Source organism: Sturnira hondurensis, unplaced genomic scaffold (genome assembly GCF_014824575.4).
Source record: "Sturnira hondurensis isolate 20B ecotype Veracruz unplaced genomic scaffold, ASM1482457v3 Scaffold0008380, whole genome shotgun sequence".
Lineage (NCBI taxonomy): Eukaryota > Metazoa > Chordata > Mammalia > Chiroptera > Phyllostomidae > Sturnira > Sturnira hondurensis.
The window spans coordinates 1,146,866-1,160,619 of record NW_028081011.1 but is presented as its reverse complement, the minus strand read 5'-3'; the positions used below and the strand labels follow the sequence as shown (position 1 = coordinate 1,160,619).

Below are 13,754 nucleotides of genomic sequence, written 5' to 3'. Positions count from 1 at the left end.
CTGCTCCCTATCTTTCTCCAACTCCTCCTCGACTCAGCCTCTCAGCTTCGTTCTGGACCCTAGATCTTTACCTTCCCCGACCCCCTCCCGCCCCAGTCCCTCACATCCCCAGGGATTTGCTGGAAGTTGGACCCCTCTCTTGCTTTTAATGCTTGGAACTTCCAGCACCTCTCCTTCAAAAACCTCCTCCAGTGTTCCAGCCTTCGAGCCCCGGTCCTACACCCTTTTCCCAACCCTTTCACCTAGACTCAGGCTCTGACCCCCACTTTCCTCAGAAATATTTCTCAGTTCACAAGTCTGATGGTGGGTGACCACCCCCCTTTTCCTTTAGTTTCTACTCGCAGTAGGATACAGGAACACTTCTATCTTCGAGGAAGGGAGATCAAAGTTATAGCTCCCTCTCCTTCCCTCATCCCTGCATCCCCAGCCCTGAGCCCCAGCTCCAAGCCTGAGATCCTCTTTCCTATCTAGAAGCAGGGACCCAGCTCCCTCTAGCATTAATGGGAAGATCTTAGCAATACTGTAGAGGGGCTGTGGGTGGGGGCTAGTCAATAGCAGATGCTCCTTTTCTGGTCTCTGCCAGCATCCTGTTGAGACAGCAGCCACACACACACACCCCAGCTGCCTCCTCTGTGCCCTGGCCCAGACCCTCTTGACCTCAGGCCAAGCACACCCTTTTCCCTTTCCCAGGGCTGCCAAGGTATTGCTCTGGAGCTGGGCCAGCCCCTTGCTGCCCAATATGTCCAGGCCTGGCACTTGTCCCAGATTGTGGGCACAGGTTAGCTAGCTGGTAAACAGGCTAGAGACACTGTTCCAGCCATCTATGGAAAATCTGGCCCATAAGTAGCTCAGAGATGGCCTGGCATGAGAGACAGCCACACCCTTCCCTGTTATCCAGACCTTGAGTGTCCCACAGAACAAGCATTGGTGGTGTTCCCTCCTCCCTGTACCCTTTTTGGTGTTGCCCATTTGACAGATGCAAAACCATGATTCACCTGCTAGAGGGACTGGCTCAGGGTTACAGGGAACAAATGGTGGGGAAGGTGCAGCCTGACTCCTGGTGCAGAGTGCTTTCGTGTGCGCAGCATAATTCAGTGGGGTGGGTCCTGGGTGTACCCCATAGCCCAGTGCCTGGCCCTATGGGGAGAGGGCAATAATAGGAAGCACAGCTCCTACCCTCAGAGATCCCAAATGTCATGCTAAGTATCGCTTATTGAAATGCATATTAAATGATAACATGGAAAATAAATAGTGAACATGTGCCCTTCACCTTAAACTCTGCCTTTCTCATATATTTTTTAAAAGATTTTATTTATTCATTTAGAGAGAGTGGAAGGGAGGGAGAAAGAGAAGGTGAGAAACATCAATGTGTGGTTGCCTCTCACATGGCCCCCACTGGGGACCGGGCTTGCAACCCAGGCATGTGCTCTGACTGGAAATTGAATTGGCAACCCTTTGGTTTGCAGCCCGAGTTCAACCCACTGAGCTACACAAGGCAGGGCCTCATATATGTTTTATCCTCATTCAATCACTTATCAAATATGACCTTGGAAACCATGCTCTGGGGCCACTGTTCTGAAATTAATGTGCTTCCAGTGTAGTGGGAAAGACAGGCATGATTTCAGTATGTGAGGGGTCCAGGGTATTTCCTAGAGAGGCCGCGATGTTCGAGTTGGGTGTTGGAGGAGTGGGATTGCGGCATGCGGTGGTGCCCTGGCTTCCTGCGCAGAGAAAGGAGCGTACCCAAAGGCATGGGTTGGGGAGCATTTGGAGAACTGCAGGAGCCTGCTGTGGTGCTGCGCTTAGGTATGAGAGTGAGCGTGGATAGGAGATAAGTGAGGGAGGACTTGAATGTTAAATTTTATTGTGCAGACAAGGAAGAGATCAAGTATCAGACATTCACTCCTTTAATTAAAAAGTATTGATTGAGCATTTACTATGTGCTGATTGTTGCAGGTGTTGGGGATGTGGTAGAAAACAAGACAGACAAAAGTTCTTGTCCTCGTAGAGTCCATGTTCTAGAAGAGGAAAGAGATGATACACAAACAAAAAATATATACAATTGTGATGATATACTATGGAAAAGATAAAGTAGGAAAGAAGGAATAGGGGGTGCTGGTTCTGAGGTGTGAATTCCAATTTTAAATGAGGTGGTCGAGGAGGCCTGAGAGGGTAGCATTTTAGTAAAGATCTGAAAGAGGTGAGGGAGTGAGCTATGCATGCCTCTGGTGGAAAAGCATTCTGGGCAGAGGGACCCGAAGTACCCTCTGGGAACTTGATCATGAGCAGGGAAACTTGACCATGAGGAAAATGACCATGAGCAGGGAGCCTGTCGAGAAACAGCAAGAAGGCAAGGATGCGTGCAGTGTGGTGGGCGAGGAAGCACTCAGAAGAGCTAAAGTCAGAGAAGTTGAGGGAGGGGCCTAAGAAGTGATAGCAGGTTTTGGCTTTGACTCTCTAAGTGGGATGGGAGCCCAGGAGGTTTTGGTTTTTTGTTTGCTTGTTTGTTTTTGTCGTAGGAGAGTTTTGAGCAGAGGAGGGCCAGGCTCCATCCTGGACTTTAATGGGATTACTCTGACTGGTGGGTGGAGCATAGACTGAAGGGGACATGGAGGACACAGGGACATCATTTTGTGGTTGCAATATTGCAGGCGGCTGGGACAAAGGTGATGGCAGTGGTAGTGGTGAGAAGTGGTCATATTCTGGATACACTTTAAACATAGAGCCAACTTCGAGAAAGAGAGAACTCAAGGAAGAGTGGAGTCAAGGGGCTTTGACCCGAACACCAGAGCAGAGGGTGTTGCATGTGCAGAGGCAGAGGAAGAACTGGATAAGCAGGAAGTTGAAGGTGGGGGTAGATCAGAATTCGGGTTTGGAACCTGTTAAGTTTGGGTTGCACATTAGACTTCCCAATGGGGAAAGGTGAGTAGACTCTGAGGTTCATGGGAGAGGGCCAGGCTGGAAGTGGCCAGCATGGAGGAAGTTTCAAAGTGGGGGAAGGGGCCCTCTGTAGCAGCATGGAGGGCAGTTGGCTATAGCAGCCTGCTGTGGTACCCGGGAGAGAGACCAGAGACCGTGGCCAACTAAATGTGAGCAGGACCCACTGGGCTGCAGGAAAGTGTCAAAGGCACTCAAGAGATTTATTTAATATCATTATATTTTATCTCAATAATTAAAAGACTGTATCTTACATAAAACATAAAAACAGTAACGATATTATGAACTAGTGACCACAGGCCCTGGTGACTGATTGTGCACAGATGAGAGCAGAACTGTGCTTGGAGGAGGAGCAGATCCAGGGAAGTGGAAGACTTCAGACCGGGATGTGTAGCCACGACATCCAGGAAGACATGTAGTGGGTCGGTGAGGAGTTGGTGTAGGACACCGGCTGGAGTCTTGGGAGGCAGGAATAGTCTGATTTTGTGTGAAGGTGGGGGTTGTAGTGTGTGTGTGTGTGTGTCTGTCTATGGAAGAAGAAACAAGGGTTGAAGGCGGAAGTGGCAGGTGAGGGTGGGCGGAGACAGAGGAGCCAGAACATGGCAAAGGCTGTAGGAGGCACTGCTGCACCAGATGCCGTGGGTCCCCAGAGCGGCCAGCTCCCTGCAGTCAGGGACCACTTCACAGAGGCAGGGCATTTGAATTGGGGCTTAAAGTATGAGTAGGAAGTGGCCACATGGAGAACAGCACTCATTGTCCTGTGTGAATATAGTCTGTGGTGAGGGTGTGTCCACTCATTAGATGAAGGGAAGGAACAGGATCATGTTCTCATTGGTTAACCAAGACTGGCACCAAAAATGTTTTTGTGGAGTGAGTGGTAAACACCTGCATGCTGGGATGAGCAGTGTTCCCATAGAGGAGCTCTGGGGAAAAGGCTGGGCATTTGAAAGCTCCCAAGGCCCCTGGGTTTCTATCCCATAGGCTGCAAGGCCAGGGTGGCCCTTTGCCCACTGGATCCCTGATGTTGGCAGCTGCTGCCACCTGCTGGGCAAGGCCAGTGCTGCCTCACCGATGTCATCAGAGTTCAGCACCCTTGTGCTGAGGTTGGGGTGATGCCAGTCACCAGGGGCCTTTCAGAAGCCCTCCAGCTGGTGGGAGAAACACCCTGACAGTGACAAGACAATGATGGGGAAGTACAGGACTGTAGAGGTCTGGATGAGGAAGAGGAGGCAACTTGTGTTGGATTCAGAAACAAAACTGCCCCTGGGGCAGAACCGTGGGGAGTGTATGTTTGATGTTCTCTCATTGTTTTTCTGCTGCTTTCCAACAGGCTTACTCTAGCGGTGGTGGTATAGTGGTGAGCATAGCTGCCTTCCAACGGGCTTACTCCCTCTTCCTCCTTTCCTTTGAAGTCTGACCCTGGTGCATCAAAGTACTGGCCGTTGTGTGAGGTGCCTCAGCTAACCCTTCCCGTGACCCCATCCGTGCAGCCCTCCATGAGCCCACTTCACAGATGAGGATGATGAGGCTCAGGAAGGTGAACACAGCCAAGGTTGTGAGGGTTGGGTGACTTGGTCTGCAAGATGCCCAGCGCCACACATCCCAGCTGTTCTGACCACAAAGCGCAGCCCCCTGCCCAGTTGGCAGCTTCCTCCCGCTCCTGACCCATCCCCAGTCCATCTCAGCGAGGAGCTGGACAGGGTGATGTGGGCAGTGGGCAGCGGAGGATAAGTTCCATGGCTCAGTGTGTGATGTTTGAGGAAGGGCCTTGGGATGGAATTCACTATGTGCCTGAACATAAAGTCATTCCCTCCTTCTCCCAATGAGATTAAAAAATTTTTGGCCTGATATCCTAATTTAAACATTTAAGGATGCAAATGAGATAAGCATCTCCCTACTTATGTAATATTTCATGAAAATATTTAAAATTTAAATGTTTGACATCACATACTTTTGAGAATAACTTTATTTTGAAACAATTTTTACTTTTGTGCTTTGTGAAGGCTTACTCAAACCCTTCATGTGCGTTTCTGCCTTTCAGTGTCCGATGTCGTGCCTGGCACTGCCCGAGTTTCCTGATAGTTTTCTTGAGCATGGCATCTTCGCTTGTGCTGGGAAATACAGCATGTTTTGAGTCCATGAATGATGCTATTGATGGAAATATTATTACAAGTCATGAGAATGGTTGTTTTTTTTTTTAATCTAAGTGATGGATTAATATTTGTGATCTACTTAGGTAGCACAGAATTATATGAAATAGGTCTCCAGGTCCTTCCTCATTCTCTTTCCCTGCTTAATTTTTCTCCACAGCACTTACCATCTGATATACTCTTTGTTTATTGACTGCCTCCCTCATTAGAATGTGAGCTCATGCCCTGGCTGGTGTAGCTCAGTGGATTGAGCGCGGACCTGCGAACCACACGATCACGGTTCGATTCCCAGTCAGGGCACATGCCTGGGTTGCAGGCCAGTTCCCGCTTCCCGGCAGGGGATGCACGAGGCAACCATACATTGATATTTCTCTCTCTCTGTCCTTCCCTTTCCCTCTAAGATAAATGAATAAAATCTTAAAAAAAAAAAAAGAATGTGAGCTCGTAAGGTCCTAGAGAATTCAATTTGTCTTCCTGTTTTATGTCCATCATGTGGAAACATGCCTGGAACATAGTAGGTGCTCAGTAAATATTTGTGGACTGAGTGAATGACTGTAAAGGCCTTAGAAATGTTTGAAATGTTCCTTCCCCAGTGGCAACCAGGGCCGTGCATGAGGAAGGCACTGGAGTGGGGTGGAGTGGGAAGGCAGCCCTGCAGGAACTGAGCCTATGTAAAGAGGGCATTCGAGTCAGGGCAAGCCCAGTTGTTTTGGGAGATAAGCTACAAACAGGGGCATTGAACAAATTATGAAACGCTTTGAAGGCAGTTGGGGCAAAGGGGTAAGATATGGAAAGGGGGAAAGCTGGGATGAACCCTGTGATGTTGGACTGGAATTTAAGCTCTAAATGTAAATTTTTTCCATATATGCTAATTGTATGGGTTAGGGTTCTCCAGAGAACTAGAACCAATAGGATAAATACATAGAAAGAGATTTATTACGTGGAATTGACTTCCAGGTCATGGAGGCTGAGGAGACCCACAATCTGCTACCTGCAACACACACAGGGAAAGCTGGCGGGGCCGTTCCAGTTCCAGTACCTCGGCTGAGAACCGGAAGCACTAACGGCAGAGGCGCCAATTCCCAGGCGGGAGAACACCAGTATCTCGGCTCAGGCAGTCAGGGAAAAAGAGAATTCAGCCTTCCTCTGCCTCTTCGTTCTGTTCAGGCCCTCAAAGGACTGGATCATGTCCACCCACACGGGGGAGGGCTATCGGCTTTGCTCAGCCCACCAGGTCAAACCTCACAGACACACCCAGACATAATGTTTAAACAGTCAAATTGACACATAAAATTAACATCACACAGATAAAGAAATACAGTTGTAAATGTGTGTCTCCGGCGTGGGCCTGGGAGCAGAGATTACCCTGATTGCAACAAGCACACCTTGGTTTCTAAATACTACCTCCCCCCCCAGAAAAAAACAACACAAAAAACCCAGGTATGCTTGCAGAAATGGCTGATTCCAGGGCTGGCTCAGGGAAGAACAAGATGAGTCTGGACTATCTTGTTGAGCCAGAAAGAAAGTCCGTGTTCAAAGGGTGGTGGCACATTTCAAAGCAGCGAGACATCGGCAAGGGGCACCTGTCTAAACCTGGGACAACTGGAGCACTGAAATAAGTGATGGAAGTGGGTTATAATGCATTGAATAAAATAGGAAACCACAAGTCCATCAGATACAAATGAATAAATGAATAAATGGGGGTGAGGAGACCATTTTTTACAATAGAATGCTACCAAATAAATGTAGAAGAAATGGTGAAATTAGAAAAATCATCATTTGTGATGGATGCTGAAACCTGAGTAGAAGCGGGATGAAAAGAGGAAGTTTCAACACCTCAAATCACCTCCCTTCCCCAACACTTACTAACCACAACCCAGTGGTCAACAGGAACCCCACCAGCCATGGTTCCAAATGATGCTGGATACAAGAATACTGCATCATTTCTGTGCTATTTCTTCCCAAAATGTGTAGCAAACCCAAGTTGAAGGGTGGTCTAAAATAACTTCCCTGTAATCTTCAAACATGTCAAGGTCATCAAACTCAGCCTTTAAATTGTTCTAGAGGAAGAAAGACTAGAGATGTGGCAACTGAGTGCAATGCTTGGTACCACATCAGATTTTTTGGACAACGAAGAGCAGTTTAAAATGTTCCCAAACAAAAACGTAAAATTTAAAAAATGCCTGGTAAGAGTGCTATCCCTTCCCCTGGCTGACTCCTGCAGGCCTGCAGGAGTCATTTTGAATGAGCTCCCTTGGAACCCCCTCTGGCTAACTGCGGATAAGGGGCCTTTGTGCCCCCACTGCCCTTGGCCCCTGAAACCCTGTGCTGACGATACGTATGCTCCACCCCTGCTATCCCTGGAGGTCCCTGAGACCATGGGTCCTGCCCGGATCATGGCACAGAGCAGCCTCTTGAAACACACTGAATCTCAACAAAGGTGGCGGTGTGCTGGGGGTACAGCTCAACCCCACCTCTTCACCGGGGGTTACAGCAAAGAAACTGTCAAGTCAGGCAGCTGGATGTGACCTGGGTGGGAACCACAGACAACCAGGCGTCATGTTTGTAGGGGATTTCCTGGGGGGTCTTGGATGAACTATTTTTTTCCTTTCTATTGAACTTATTGGGGTGACACTGGTTAATAAAATTATGCAGGTTTCGGGTGCACAATTTCACAACACATCATGTGCACACTGTAGTGTGTTCAGCACCCCAAGTTTCCATCCCTCACCGCTCATCCCCTCACACCCTCCTCCAACTCCCACGGCCCACACCTTCCTCAGCGCTGAGTTGAGAACCTGGTCCTCAGGCTGCAACCTCACTGAGGAAGCCTCTCAGTAGGAAAATTCCCTTTTACACCTCTTGTCACTGATGTGCTCAATAACAACACAGAGAGGAGTGGGACACTGAGACCCCCTCCAGGGCACAGCTGACCCACCCCTGCTCAAGGATCAGGACGGGGGAAATATTGGAGGAATGGAGAGCAATAGTTCTAGAGAGGATGAACATTCGAGGTATTAGTAGGAACATGACAGGAATGGTTAAACTTTTCCTTCTGTTTCCTGCTGAGGTGCGGTAATAGTTATACATGTGGAAATGCCATTCAAGGTACCAAGATGCCGAACCTTCAGGTTGTGGGGCTGGGGCACCTGTCTCAGCCATCTGTCCCACCTTTTTCATTTCCTGATGCAGGCAGAGCGCCCCCTCAGGGCACAGAGGGCTCCAGGATCTAGGAGAGGAGGCAGGGACCTGGCCTGCCTGCCTGAGGCGGTGCCTAACAGGGTGTGCCTGGAAGGGAGGGCAAAGGGCCCCGTCCTCCAACTGCCCCACCCAGCTGACAAGAGTTCCTGTCACCAGGCCACCCTCTCTGTCTGGGGCCCTTGAGGGGTAAGTATCCTCCTCAACCCACCTGTCTCTTTCCTAGGGGTCAGGTGAGAACTCCTTTCCCCATTGAGGGTCCAAACACCAGGCCCTCTCTCCTTAATCTTAGCCCAGGCACAGGCTACACCTGCTACACTCTCACCACAGCGTAAGTCCCCATGCTGTACTTTCACGCATCCAGGAGACTGGGGCACTGAGGGGCTGGTATGGAGTGTCTCAGACCTGTCCCCTTCTGATATCAGCGCCAAGGCCAAGGCCAGGGTGAGGCATCTCATCCAAGCAAACCCAAGATCACTGTTCCTTCCTCTGCTACCCTACAACAGAGCCCAGAATCCTAAGTGGCTGGAGCACTGGGGGACAACCAGGTAGAGGCCTCGCTGGACCAAGTCCTTCAGGAGCGGGATGAAGCCATTGCCAAGTGAGAGGCACCTGCTTGTGGGGGTTGTGGGGGCAGTGGGTGGCTCACCCTCAGGACCCTGTCCTGATAGAAAGGAGAAAGAAGCCAGTCATTTCTGGAAGAGAAGCCACAAAAACCACCACCTTGTCACGAGGCAGGAGCTGCGGCCACACTTGCCCCCCTCCCCCGCCCTGGGGCCCAGGATCAGACCTGTAGGTACTAGGTCTCAGGCTGTTCTTCCTGCCACCTGCAGGAAGCAGGCAGTGGAGGCTGAGCTGGACACATGCAAAGCCAAATTACGAGTTGTGGAGGCCCAGCTGCTGGAGGTCCTGGAGGAGAAACTGAGGCTGAGGCAGGAGGTGGAGGCCTGGGAGGTAGGGTGTGAATGCCAGCTGGGCCTGGGAGGTGTGGGTAGGTGGGCCCAGGGTCTGCCCCTGACCCTGCTCTCCTGCCCCCAGGAGGATATGCAGCAGATGGTGAGGGAGCGGGTCGACAGTAAGCTGCAGAAAGAGTCCGGGGACACTGTGAGAGTCCCCATGGAACCTGGAACAGCCAGGGCACGAGTCCCATTCCCCCTGGGTCGGTGGGGGCGTTGGTGGTGAGATAGCTCAGCCCTGAACCTTGAGAGCAATGTCTTTATTTATTAAAACTTGAGGTCTGACCACCTTTGCACCTTGTGCCCTCTTAGTGCCTGTCTGAGTCCTTCTGCGCAAAAACATGGAACAGGCCACAGGACCTTGAAGCCTGGGGCTTCAAACATGGCCCCTCTGGCCAGTAACTCTTAGGCCAGGAAGCCTCGGATGGCAGCCATGAAGTCTTGTGGGCAGTCGCTATGGATCCAGTGTCCAGCGTTAGGCACAGTCTGCATCTGGGCTCGAGGGAAGAGTCGTCTTATCTCAGGATGGTGGCTGGGACTGTCCATCAAAGAAAAGGCCACCAAAAAGGGGTGAAAGTGGGAAGATGGGAAGAGAAAGAGCAGAATGAGATGGACGCCACATGCCTCACGGTGTTTCCAAGCTCTCTGGAACTCCCTGCCCACACCCAAGCCCTTCCCAAGGCAGGCTCCCCAGGCCCCCTTATAACACATGCTCCACCTACCACCCAGCCTGACTTACTGCACGAATTTAGAATGTCCACCAAGGAGGAAGAGGGTTGGCCCGTGGTAGGATTCTTGTTGTGGTGGGAAGACCATGATCTTGTCTATATGCTGGGCCAAAGCATCCAAGTTCACCCTCCACACAAAGCGCCCGTCTGCCTCCACCAGGTTGGTGAGCAGGAACTGCCGCACAACCAGGTCCTGTGGTGGGGTCCAGTTGTTGGGGGAGGGGGAGGCCCGGGCTTACACTGACACTCTTCCCTTTACAGGTCCTGACCCACCATCTTGGGGCTGGAGGGTATCACCTGGATAATAGGGCTGAGCTGTTTATCAGCCAATTTGCGGGCACAGGAGCGGGACACCTCATCTGGGATGTCTATGGCCCTCATGGCTGCCACATAGGCTGGAAACTCTGAGACGGATGTGGTGTTCACTGGGCTGATGTCCACAGCAACTAGACGTTCCACCAGCTCTGGCTGTGGGAGAGAACTGGACTGGGGACCAGCCTTAGGGCATGCACAGCAAGTTGCTGATCCTGCACTGGACCATTCCAGGCTCCTTTGAGTCCCAGGTTGCCTGCTGGGCACTCAGGATTTATCCTGGATGGGAGGAAGCCCCAGATAGGGACCACTCACCCTCTGTAGTGCCAGAAGCATGGCTGTCCTGCCTCCCATGCTGTGGCCAATGAGGACACAGGGCACTAGGCCCAGCTGGGGCAGGAGGTCCTGTAGATCCTGGCTCATGGCCTCATAGCTCATGTCTGGGATGTGGGGGCTGTCACCATGGTTACGAGCATCCACTGTCAGCACCTGAGGAGTGGGGTGAGAGGGGGACAGCACCGGCATACACAAAGTCCTAGAAGACCTGCAGGTTGAGGGGGTGGAGAACCTGGAGACTGATCCTGAAGTGGAAGAAGGGCCCATATGTTGAGAGGGCCCAGAGGAAGAACCTGGGGTCACTCACACAGAAGAGAAGGCCCAAGGAGTGTGACCTTATTTCTGTAGGTCTGCCCTGCCTGGGTGACAACTCCAGAGAAAGCAGATGCCAAAGAAGGTTGGGTTGCTATAAGAAGTGATAAGTCCCCTCATATGCCCGATGAACAAGCAGGGGGTTGGGCCCTCTTAAGGGAGGATGTTGGCATTTAGGCACTGGACAGTGGAGCCTAGTTCAGTTTCCAACGTGCGAATGAAGGCAGACTGGATGGATGGGACCTTGAGGGAATGAAAGGAGTCCATTTAGGGCCTGGGCCTGCCCTGTGGGATCCATCTTTAGAAGGTGAATCTCTATTTTCATTTTTGCTCAGAGAGCCCTGCCACTGTTCGGCTTGGGCCCAGGAGAAAGGGCGAAGGAGCTGGCCCCGCCTCGGGCCTATCCCTGATCCCACCCTGCCTCCTCCGAGCTCCTCCTCTCCCGGAAGCTCACCCTTCGGCCTGTCTGTCGGGCCAGGGCCTTGGCGATAGAGTTGAAGTTGGTTTTGCAGCCCAAGAGCCCGTGCAGAAATACGAGGGCTGGGCGGCCCGCCTCTCCATCCAGAAGCTGGTAGGAGAGCGGCACCGACCTGGAGGATAGAGCAAGGATGGAAGTACAGTCTGAGTCCGCTGGGGAAGAGGTTAAGGAAGAGGCCTGGGAGGAGGCGGGCCCAAGCGGAGAAGGTGGGGCCATAGGGGCCGGGCTGGAGGAGGAGGGTTGAAGGACGGTCTCCCACCGGGCGCCCTTCACTGACCTCGGCTCGGCACCGCCTCGGCCGCTGCTGCTGGGTGCGACAAGCACCCTGGAGAAGCTAGTTCTGGAGAGCTTGAGACCCCCATACGGGAGCCTCCACGTGCGAGCCCAGCTGAGCATGCCCGGAAGCCGCTTCCCTGCAGGCACCTTGCAAGCACTTCCTGTGTCCTAGCTCCGCCTCTCGTCTTTGCTGAGTCCCGCCCAGTTCATACTGGAGCTCCGCCCTCCCCCCCCACCCCCCGCCCGCTATCGCGGAATTTCCCGCCTTCGTTCAGGTTTCCTTACGTAATGCCATAGATCAGTCAATTTTCCTCTAGCTCCGCCCCTTGCGCCAGTACCTAATCCCGTAGACACCCACCGGAGAAAGCACCGCCCTTGGCCACGCCCTGAGCAAAGCTACTAAAGGCTTTGGCCCCGCCCCGCGAAGCTTCGTCCGGTGCAAAATCCTTGCTCGGAGACTGAGGCCAGTGATATGAGAATCCAGTCCCAGCTTCTCTGAAAGTCGTGGATTTTGATACGAGCTCTGGGCGGCCGCGGGGCACGCTCTTGGCAAGGCTAGGAGGCCCTGCCAGGACCCGCGCCAGGCGCTGCACCTGGTCAGCTCCTCTGCCCTCACACGCCTTGGGTGGGTGCTACACTTTCTGTACCGCCAGGGGGCGCGGGCGAGAGGCTCCTGGAGTGGCTCCCCAGCGTTAGGGCTCCAGCTAGGAGGCACAGTGCTTCACAGCGAGTGGGTGGAAAGGGACAGGCAGGAAGGATTACCTCTTACTCATCCGGAAGTTGTGGACTATGGAAAGAGATAGGAGGGACTCTGGAAGTTAACTTCAACTATCCCTTATCCCCTTTCATTACAGATGGGGGAACAGGCAAACCGGAACCTTTGGCCTGCTGCTCATGATGCTAGTCAAAAGGGGAGGCCAGGGTAAAACCCTGGTCAGATGTTTGTACTGATGGTGGCATCTGAGTTGAAATGGCTCAAAACTACTCCCTTCTCCCTAGCCCCCCTTTACCAGTCGAGCAATAAACAATCCTCCCACCCCTAGAACTCAGTGCATCCAGCAGAGGAATTGCCTTCCTTTGGAACTGTGACCCGCTGCCATCTCCTCTCCCTAGTCTGGGGTAGAGGTGGCGGTGGTGATGCCCTCTCAAGTCTCAGCTGGCTTCGACCTTCAGTGGTTTGCAGGAGTGGTTGCTCTTTCTACAGCATTCTGCTCAGAAATCTTCGGGGACTCCCCATCCCTAAAGTTGAAAGTTGAAACTTCACCACATTCCGAGCCTCCCCCAGTCCAATCCTCCCTACTTTGCCACCCATTCTCCCCATTCTCTTACTCCCCAATGAGGCACCCAGAGAACCACACTGCACACCTCCCTTTAGGTCTTTACCACAACTCCCCACTCTGTCTGCTGGGATGCTGTGCCTGCATTCCAGATAGCTAGTCGCTGAGTCTAGGGTAACTTCCGCCCCCTCCTCAAGCTTTCTCAGATTTCCTTGATTGAAACTAATCTCTTTCACCCTATGTTTTCAAAGCATTTGACAGTGTACTGTACAGTACTATAGACCTGGCCTTCTCTATGTCCACCATAGGCTGGGGGCTCCTGGAGGACCCAGAGTTCCTTCGGGGGAACCTGGGGGTTCACCTGGTGCTAAGTGAGGTAGTAATTTTACTGGATGATCATGGAGAGATTCAGGGCAGTAACTGAAGCTTAACTGAAGGTTCACCTGGTGGCTGGGTCTATGACCCCTCCAGGAGATGACAACCTGGGCTAGCAAGGGATACCTGCCTTTCTCTCCCCTCTTGAGAGTAGGCCAGATGAAGTCAGGACCAGTAGAAGGCATTCTCACTCCAAGGCCTAATAAATGCCTTACCTAATAAAGTGGCTCCCAGCTTAAATCAGCCTGAGGACTGGCAGGTGTTTTGTTCTAATCTGAGGAGGGCTTTGAAGTCACTGGAGACTCTACATACACCAGGTGGTGTGATCATTCTTTACCAGCATAATCATTAAGGGAAGTGAGGAGGACACCTGAGCCCTGGATGGAGGCTGGTCTGAGGCTTGGGAGGGGTCCTCAGAG

The 13,754-nt window shown here is 52.1% G+C and overlaps 1 protein-coding gene and 1 long non-coding RNA gene across 5 annotated transcripts; one reads left to right on the top strand and one right to left on the bottom strand.

The window, feature by feature from the left end:
* Positions 1-9,486: 9,486 nt before the first annotated feature.
* Positions 9,487-11,824, bottom strand: ABHD11 (abhydrolase domain containing 11). 4 transcript variants are annotated; one of them, XM_037054762.1, is made up of 6 exons: positions 11,685-11,824; positions 11,384-11,519; positions 10,597-10,770; positions 10,267-10,437; positions 9,981-10,162; positions 9,487-9,779 (listed from the first exon to the last, which is right to left on the bottom strand). In XM_037054762.1, the coding sequence occupies exons 1-6, from the start codon at positions 11,801-11,803 to the stop codon at positions 9,647-9,649; spliced, it is 915 nt and encodes a 304-aa protein (XP_036910657.1). In that variant the 5' UTR covers positions 11,804-11,824; the 3' UTR covers positions 9,487-9,646. The 4 variants fall into 4 exon arrangements, with proteins under 4 accessions (XP_036910657.1, XP_036910656.1, XP_036910659.1 ...); XM_037054763.1 differs by having other exon boundaries at positions 9,689-9,779; positions 9,964-10,162; XM_037054761.1 differs by having other exon boundaries at positions 11,384-11,824.
* LOC118992804 (uncharacterized) lies at positions 11,411-12,725 on the top strand. The gene is made up of 2 exons (XR_005067718.1): positions 11,411-11,500; positions 12,538-12,725. It is a non-coding gene; the product is annotated as an uncharacterized LOC118992804 (long non-coding RNA).
* The last annotated feature ends 1,029 nt before the right edge of the window (positions 12,726-13,754 follow it).